Source organism: Bos grunniens, chromosome 24, assembly GCF_055505025.1.
Source record: "Bos grunniens cultivar Pamir isolate PY7600 chromosome 24, Bosgru_T2T1.0, whole genome shotgun sequence".
NCBI lineage: Eukaryota > Metazoa > Chordata > Mammalia > Artiodactyla > Bovidae > Bos > Bos grunniens.
In genome coordinates, this window is record NC_141188.1 from 36,102,505 (window position 1) to 36,111,765 (window position 9,261).

The 9,261-nt window shown below is 47.2% G+C and overlaps 2 protein-coding genes across 2 annotated transcripts in view; one reads left to right on the forward strand and one right to left on the reverse strand.

Annotated features, from left to right (window-relative positions):
* Nucleotides 1–1,048, reverse strand: part of MIB1 (MIB E3 ubiquitin protein ligase 1) — a 96,683-nt gene extending 95,635 nt beyond the window's left edge. Inside the window, exon 1 of the mRNA XM_086372995.1 lies at nucleotides 292–1,048. Coding sequence (XP_086229121.1) covers nucleotides 292–520 — 229 coding nt within the window. The 5' untranslated portion in view covers nucleotides 521–1,048. The remainder of the gene's footprint in view (nucleotides 1–291) is intronic.
* Nucleotides 606–5,978, forward strand: LOC147346049 (uncharacterized). The gene is made up of 3 exons (XM_086372996.1): nucleotides 606–1,570; nucleotides 4,816–4,904; nucleotides 5,707–5,978. Exon 1 carries the CDS (start codon nucleotides 1,057–1,059, stop codon nucleotides 1,525–1,527), a length of 471 nt encoding a protein of 156 aa, XP_086229122.1. The 5' UTR covers nucleotides 606–1,056; the 3' UTR covers nucleotides 1,528–1,570; nucleotides 4,816–4,904; nucleotides 5,707–5,978.
* The last annotated feature ends 3,283 nt before the right edge of the window (nucleotides 5,979–9,261 follow it).

Here is a 9,261-nt window from a genome sequence, read left to right on the forward strand (position 1 = left end):
CTTTGTGCCTTCCAGGTTTGAAAGCATCCTTGTACTGGTGCAGCCATCATTTCCCTTGGGGACTGGGCGGAGGGAAGGGAAGCAGGGGAGTCTTTTTTTCTGTAAGTTTGTGTTTACCAGGTAAGGAACCTAAAATTCCCTCTGGCTCTTTCCCTACCCGCTCCCTCCGGCCGGGCGCGGCGGGGGAGGCGTTGGACCGCGGGGCTTCGCCCAGGCCGCCCGACGCCCCCCACCCACTCCGCGTCGCCCCTGCTCCACGCGCAGGCCCCGAGCCCCGGGGGCCGCCCTTACCCGTGGGCGCGCTGTCCAGGATGCGCAGGTCGTAGGCCCCGGAGCAGCGGTAGTTGGCAGCCGTGCCGTTGTCCCACACCACCACCACCTCCTCTGGGCTCTCGAAGCTCCGGACCGTGCCCACATGGCCCTCGCCGCCGTCCTGCTTCCCCCACTTCCAGTCCGGGCCGCGCACTACGCGGGCCCCGACTCCTTCCACCATCACCCGGTTATTCCTGGAGTTACTCATCGGGGCCCGAGCTGCGGGCTCCGCCGCCGCCGCCGCCGCCGCCGCCGCCGCCGCCGCCGCCGGGGGGCCCGTAAGGGAGTTGGGCCCGGGCCGGACTCTCGGCGCCGGCGGGGGCGGCAGCGAGCCCCGGGGGACGTGGGAATAATTCACGGGGGCGGCGGCGCGGTCCCCGCCGAGCCCGCAGCCGCTCCCCAGCCGTCGTCGCCGCCGCCGCGCCCCCCTCTCGGACTGGAGGCCGGACGGCAGCGGCTCTGAGGCTGAGGCGGCGGCGGGCGGGCAGAGGGGAGGGGGCCGTGGGCGGGGACTCCCCCGCTTCCTCCGGGCTCCCCGGCCGGGCTACAGCGACGGCCGCCAGGAAACCACGCTCTCCCCCGACCGGGAGCGCGGGGAGCGGAGGGGGCCGGGGGAGGCTCGCCCTGGGGAGACGGCGCGGGCGGCGGGGAGCAAGCTTAACTGCCGGCCTATCTTCTCCCCCGGGCCCTCGCCCCGGGGTGGACGCCCGAGCGCCGGCGCCGCCTCCTCCCCCGTGGGCGGTGATGGTACCTCCCGGCGTCCGGCGAGCGCCCGGGCCCAGGGGCCCCCTTCTCTCTGCCCCCGCGCACGCCGCCGCGCTCCGCCCCGCCACAGAGTCCCCGCCGGGCGAGAGCGGCTCCACATCCGGGTACTGGCGCACCCAAGGCCGGAGCAGCACGTCCTCTGAGGGATTAGGAAAGGGACCCTCAGTAACACTGCGATGTAGGCTTTGGGAAAGTCGCGCGACTAGGTGGGGGAAGGAAGGAGAGGAAAATCCAGCCCTAAGCGTCTCGCACAGGCCCAGTGAGACTGCGCACGCGCACAGCCTGGAGGCGGGAGGGGTACATGCCCCGCCCCAGTCTGGGGCAAAGGAGAGGCGGCTCCCTGTGGTCGCGGCGGACCCGGGTGGTGCGGCGTTTCCCATTGGCTGTGAGGGGAGGGGCGGGGCAGGGAACTACGTCTGGACAGCTTGGAGGTGGGGCTGGAGGAAGTGAGGCTCTGGATGCCGCCCGGGCTGCTGAAACGGAGTCCTTGTGGGTCAGTCTTTCATTAAAGTTCTAGCGTGGCCTGATTGTACTACGTGTGAATTTGGGATTACATATGGAAGAAAGTGAAGAGGAACTAAAAAGCCTCTTGATGAAAGTGAAAGTGGAGAGTGAAAAAGTTGGCTTAAAGCTCAACATTCAGAAAACGAAGATCATGGCATACGGTCCCATTACTTCATGGGAAATAGATGGGGAAACAGTGGAAACAGTGTCAGACTTTATTTTTTTCAGCTCCAAAATCACTGCAGATGGTGACTGCAGCCATGAAATTAAAAGACACTTACTCCTTGGAAGGAAAGTTATGACCAACCTAGATAGCATATTCAAAAGCAGAGACATTACTTTGCCAACAAAGGTTCGTCTAGTCAAGGCTATGGTTTTTCCTGTGGTCATGTATGGATGTGAGAGTTGGACTGTGAAGAAGGCTGAGCGCCAAAGAATTGATGCTTTTGAACTGTGGTGTTGGAGAAGAGTCTTGAGAGTCCCTTGGACTGCAAGGAGATCCAACCAGTCCATCCTGGGTGTTCATTGGAAGGACTGATGCTGAAGCTGAAACTCCAATACTTTGGCCACCTGATGTGAAGAGTTGAATCATTGGAAAAGACCCTGATGCTTGGAGGGATTGGGGGCAGGAGGAGAAGGGGACGACAGAGATGGCTGGATGGCATCACCAACTCGATGGACATGAGTTTGGGTAAACTCTGGGAGTTGGTGATGGACAGGGAGGACTGGCGTGCTGCAATTCATGGGGTCACAAAGAGTTGGACAAGACTGAGCGACTGAACTGAACTGAACATTTTAGTCTTCCTTTTTACAGGGCAAGGAATAGGACAGATTACAACACAGATTAAGGGTGACCTATATTTCTGTTTATGTAAACTGAAAGCATTTCAGTTCACCATGGGTAATTAGTGGTGTGTTTCTAAACTGACCAGAATGGTTCTGAATGACATGTGTCTTACCTTTATACGGAGTCAGAGGGGTAAGTAGACCCCAAACAGCACAAGTTACTGGAAAGAGTTTACAAGCACCTTGCCCATTGTAACAACCCCTATCCGTTACATAATGTGGCCCCCAGTCACAAAACACAGCAAAATAAGAGGGCTGTAAGAGTGGTCTCTGGCTGCTTTTACTTAAATGACATTATGGTGTACGGGATTTAAAATAAGTGGTTCACAGCCCAGCAAGAATGCGAAGTCAGCCTGCTGTCACTTTTCCTGAGAGTCAAGGGAGCAAGGAGTACTCCGGCTGAATCAAATAATGAGATGTAAAGTATAACCAATGAATAGCAATGTAGCAAAATAAATATTCTTACTTTTTCATGTTCAAAACAGGAAAATACCAATATGGAATGCCAAAGACCAAAAAGAGCTTATTTTAGAAAATTAACAGTTACAGTATTTGTTCAAAATAGACCAGCCTAATATCTAGTCTATTTTAAAGTGTTTTCATCCTGGAAGTGTTAAATGTGCTATTCTCTCTCTGCCAACTCTCCTCTCTTGGGATCTTTACTGGTTTCCTTCTTTTCTTGTTAACCAGTTAAATTGATCACATGACATGCATTAATAAGTTGATAAAAAGATTTTAGAAAAAAATATAGCCACAGCATGTTACACTGTGGTTGACTTTGTAAAGTAAGCTGCTGCTGCTGCTGCTGCTAAGTCGCTTCAGTCGTGTCCGACTCTGTGCGACCCGATAGACGGCAGCCCACCAGGCTCCCCCGTCCCTGGGATTCTCCAGGCAAGAACACTGGAGTGGGTTGCCATTTCCTTCTCCAATGCAGGAAAGTGAAAAGTGAAAGTGAAATCGCTCAGTTGTGTCCGACTCTTAGCGGGTGACCCCATTGACTGCAGCCCACCAGGCTCCTCCGTCCATGGGATTTTCCAGGCAAGAGTACTGGAGTGGGGTGCCATTGCCTTCTCCGCATTTTTGCACATATGTAGGCTTATCTTCCCATTTGTTCAGAAACATTTAGGGGTATTCAAAAATAGTACAATTTTTATTCCAACCATAAGTAAGAGAAATAAATCCTTGTTCCAGAAATGTACTAATTTTGCTGTTCACCTACTACTCTATTACTATGAATGCATTTGTGGCTGCTTTATAGTCAGCAAAAATGTATAATATTTGGAGAATAACTTTATCAGCTAGAGTAACACCATCTGTTCTCATGGACACCAAAGCACATAAAGGTTCAAATACAATTTTTGTTTACCATTCATATAATAGCCTAATGCTTTCCTCCACATGGCCATCCAGAGACTTATTCTGTTATTCTACCACCCCCTAAAGTTATCTATGTCACACTTAAGAAAGTGGAGGAAAAGTAGAGAAGGTTGCATACTCACTTTTCAAAAGTCTTGGACCCAAATAGCATATATCACTCAGTTATATACCATCGCCTAGAAGTCAGCCACATGTAACTTAAAGGGAGGAAAAATGTAGCTTAGTTGGGTGCCCAAGAAGAAAAGTGTATCAGCTAGTGTCCACTTAGGAAAACACAGAACATGCTAAATACTCAAACAAGGAATTTAATGAATGTAGTCAATTGTTTGCAAAAGTTTTCAAAGGGATACAGAAGCAAGATGAGATTAGAAAATACTGGAGAACACTATCGCTCAGGACTAGAAGAGGAAATAATGTTACCAAGGACCCATGACCACTGTGCCATTGAAGCTATTGGTGTTGAAACAACTGCTATTTTGCAAGAAGTCAGGGGCCCACGCTCACTGAAGCTGCAGGAGACCAGGAGCCCAAAGTCGCCTACCGTTGTCTCTGCCACTGCCAAAGTCAGAGCTCCATGAGTGCAAGGCACACTCTGCTGTTGCAACCCCTGAGACCGCCCTGCTTGAGGAGGAACCCAGAAGCTGCTGTAAGCTCCATCTCAGAAGCAGGAAACCAAAATGACTTCTCTCATCAGTGATCTCCAACAAATAATAGGAATAGTCTACCCTCTGGAGTACTCAGGACCATTCTCACGCTACTGTATTTAAATACTTACAGGTAACAAAGAAGTAACATCAAGCATCTGCCTAACAGGATGCAACTATTCTGTTGAACATGAAGATACCTGCACCATCTCTCTCTCCCCCAAGAAGAGAAGACACAAATTCCCGTCTATTGCCGTATTTGTATCTGAGAGATATTAATTCCAGTTCAGTCAGTTCCTCCTAGATAGCCTGTAACCTACATTTTAATGTAAACAACCACCAATGAAATTCACATTTTCCTATACAGACCAAGAGAAAAGAGAGAAGACTCAGACAACCACCACCACTTCCCAGGTGGCGCTAGTGATAAAGAATCCACCTGCCAAGACAGGAGACGTAAGACACTTGGGTTTGATCCCTGGGTCAGGAAGATCCCTTGGGGGAGGAAATGGCAACCCACTCCAGTATTCTTACCTGGAGAATTCCATAACCAGAGGAGCCTGGTAGGCTAAAGTCCATAGGGTCACAAAGAGTTGGACACAGCTTAGCACACAGACCCAACAATACAACACGTGCTGTGCTTAGTCAGCCGTGTCTGTGCAGTTGTGTAATATAACATAGCACAAGGTCAATTAATGGAGGAATGGATGAAGAAAGTGTGATGTGTGTATACACACACACAATGGTATAGTATTCAACCATAAAAAGAATAAAATCTTGCCATTTGCAACAAGAAGGATGGATCTTGAGAACATTATGCTAAATTAAATAGAAAGACAAATAATATGTGATCTCACTTATATATGGAATTTTAAAAAAAGAAGAAGAAAAACAAGCTCTCATAGGTACAGAAAATAAATTGGAGGTTGCCAAAAACAGTGATTGGAGGGTGAGTGTATTGGGTAAAGGAGGTCAAAGGTACATCAGTTCAGTTCAGTTCAGTCGCTCAGTCGTGTCCGACTCTTTGCAACCCCATGAATTGCAGCACGCCAGGCCTCCCTGTCCATCACCAACTCCCGGACTTCACTCAGACTCACGTCCATCGAGTCAGTGATGCCATCCAGCCATCTCATCCTCTTCTCTTTCTCCTCCTGCCCCCAATCCCTCCCAGCATCAGGTACATACTTCCAGTTATAAAATAAATGTCATGGGGATGTAACGTACAGCATAACAACTATGGTTTAATACCATATTGCAGGCGTCATCGGTGGTCCCGTGGTTAGGAATGCAACTGCCAGTGCAGAGGACATGGGTTTGATCGCTGGCCTGGGAAAATCCCACATGTCTCAGGGCAACTGGGCCCTTGAGCCACAACTGCTGAAGCCCTTTGAGTCCTAGATCCTGTGGTCCTCAGCAAGAGAAGCCACCTCAATGAAAAGCCCTCAGACCACAACAGGAGAAAGCCCGCATGCAGCAACAAAGACCCAGCATAGCCAAAAATAACTAAATAAATTTTTAAAACTTTTTGAATATCGTGTTGCTTATTTGAAATTGCTAGGAGAATAGATCTCAAAAGTGCTCATCACAAGAAAACGTAACTGGGTGGTGACAGATGTTAACTTACTTTGATAATCATTTGCACCAGGTGCACCAGGGCTTCCCAGGTGGCGCTGGTAGTAAAGAACCGCCTGCCGATACAGAAGAATCAAGAGACCTAGGTTTGATCCCTGGGTCGAGAAGATCCTCTGGAGGAGGGCATGGCAAGCCACTCCAGTATTCTTGCCTGGAGAATCCCATGGATAGAGGAGCCTGGAGGGCTACAGTCCGTAGGGTCACAAAGAGTCGGACATGACTGAAGCAACTTAGCACACGTTACACTATGTACAAATACCAAATCTCTAGGTTGTACATCTGAAACTAATATAATGTTGCATGGCAATTAGACTTCAATAAAAAAAATTAGTCTGGGAAATGAAAAGGAGGAAAATAATTGGTTTCATATGTAAGTGTTGCAGACTGAACTATGTCCTCCAAAAACATAACCCCTGATACCTGTGAAACAATCTTATTTGAAAAAAAGAGTGTTCGTAGATGTAATCAAGTTAAGATTAGGTCCTACTGGAATGGAGTTGGCCCTGAATCCAATGACTGGTGTCCTTACAAAAGGAAAGAAAAGAAGATGTGGACACACAGATATATGGGGAAGAAGACCTTGTGACAAGAGACGCAGAGGGTGAATGCAGTGATGCCCTGCAAGACAAGAAGGTCAAAGGCTGCCAGCCACCAGGAAGAAGCCAGCAAAGATTCTTCCCTACTCCCTTCAAAGAGAGCAGAGCCCTGCCAACACCTTGATTTTGGACTTCTAGCCTCCAAAACTGTGAAAGAATAAATTCCTGTTGTTTTAATCTACCAAATGTGTGATACTTTCTTATGGCATCTCTTGGAAATTAATGCAACAAGCAAGGATGAAAATAAGCATAGCTGTTACTGTCCTCATTTCTGTTACTGGTCACAAGACCATACTTGATGTTTACAACTCCCCTCTTTCCATTACACAGTTCATATTTCCTTTTCCCTCTGCCAACATGTCAACTGACTGTAGTCCCATACCTGGCAGGTGGTTCAAGTATTCATTTTTGAAGGACTTTATTCTCAGTCCTTAGTGGATCATTTTACTGTGATAATTAATTTCATGTGTCATCTTGACTGTTGACAGGGCACCAAGACATTTGATCAAACATTATTGTGGCTGTCTCTGTGAGGAGTGTCCAGATAAGACTAACATTTGAATCAGTAGACTGAGTTAAGCAGACTTCCCTCCCTAATGTGAGCGGGTCTCTTTTAAACAATTCAAGACCTGAATAGAACAAGAAGTCTGAATAAGAGGGAACTCCTTTTGCCTTACTACTTTCAGCTGCGACATTGCTTTTTTTTACCCCTGGTCCTTGGACTTAGCTCAAAACATCAACTTCTCTTGGGTTTAGAGTCCGTGGACTTTTAAAACTGGACCTGACACATATCATCAACTTTCCTAGTTCTCAAGCTTTTGGACTCAGACTGAATGCATTAACTGTCCTTAATCTTCAGCTTGCTGACTGAAGATCTCTGGGCTCCTCAGCCTCTATAATCCATAAGCCAATTCCTCATAATCGGTCTCTTTATTATAAAGATGTGTATTTTTATTACACATTGTCATATATTAATAATATATTTTATATTTTTGTATATGTTATCTATATGAAGACAAATGTGTGTGTGTGTGTGTGTTCAGTCTCTCAGTCATGTCAGACTCTTTGCAATCCCATGGACTGTAGCCCGCCAGGCTCCCCTGTCCATGGGCTTTTCCAGGCAGGAATACTGGAGTGGGTTGCCATTTCCTTCTCCAGGGGATTTTCCCAATCCAGGGATCAAACCTGCATCTCCTGCATTGACAGGCAGATTCTTTGACCCACCACACCCCTGAGAACTGTGCTGTGTGTGTGTGTTTACATGTATATACATCCTGTTGGCTCTGTTTCTCTGGAGAGCCCTAATGCATGTAGTCTACCATTAAATTTTACTAGAATTTATGTGTACTGTTTTGAAATATGCCTCAAAGAATCTCTTGATTCCAAACGCAGTTCTTTCTTAACCTTTTCTGTAGCAAGAATCCCATTTCCACTTGGTAATCGGAACCCATGACTCAGTCAATACAGTAACCCTCTTCTGTGCTTGTCAACTGGTTGTTGTTGTTCAGTGGCTAAGTTGTGTCCGACTCCTTGTGACCCCATGAACTGCAGCATACCAGGTTCACTGTCCTTTACTATCTCCAGGAGTTTGCTCAAACTCATGTCTGTTGAGTTGGTGATGCCATCCAACCATCTCATCCTCTGTCATCCCCTTCTCCTTTTGTCTTCAGTCTTGAAAAACCCCAAGTGTTCAAGTGTCTGTCTCAACCTCCAATTCAGTGGAGATACTTTGGTATTCTCTGGTGGAAACATTCCTCACTTGAAAAATAAGTTATTTCAACCAATAAAATACACAGGTGTAGAAATGGGAATCAAAACAGTTTTTCCAGGATGTTTATGTAATAGTATAAAAATGAGTAAAGCCATGTTGATGCCTTGGTTCCTGAACCTATTGAGTATGGGAGCACCATATGTTGGTCACGTGTTCAAAGCATATACCTCAGTTTGCGTTCTATGGTCAAGCATTTCATTTCAGCCACAACTCAGGAGAAAGCAGAAGCTATTTCTCAAAAGGAAAAATATTTATCAACAGAAGAGGACTTAATTTTGAACTAAACTCTCAGAGTTTCGCACTGGGATTCTACCATTAACATTTGACAGAGGATCCATGTTGTATGACAGTCTGTAACAGACACGTGACAACACAGGCTTTGCTGGGTCATATGGGCCACATGACAGAGAAGCTTGCCCTGCAGAGTTTTCTCTTGTTTTAGGAACTACTCAAGACTGGCTTATACAAAGCAATATAAAAGTGATATACCTTGTCTAAAAGACAAAAAGGCTCCAGTGTTTCTCCCTCTTTTTTAGCAGCTAAAGGTACAATTTGCCTTATATTTTAGACAGGATATTCTGATGTGCCCCAGACTACTAGACTCCTGGCAACTTCTTTAAAGTGATAAGATGTAAATTTTCCTAGAGATTATCTGCTATCCACTGGTAAGCATGTGTCTTACTAAGGCATCTAGGGTTCTTACCACTTCTGGCCCTCCAAATCAAGTTAATGTAATGACATTATTGGAGTGGACCAGCACGATATTCTCTGTAAGATGGTGAGACAATCAATGTCTCTATAAACTAGATTATGA

Bases quoted from the DNA above. Each gene is read 5' to 3' on its own strand.
- LOC147346049 (XM_086372996.1), top strand. From the start codon at position 1,057: ATGGTACCTCCCGGCGTCCGGCGAGCGCCCGGGCCCAGGGGCCCCCTT.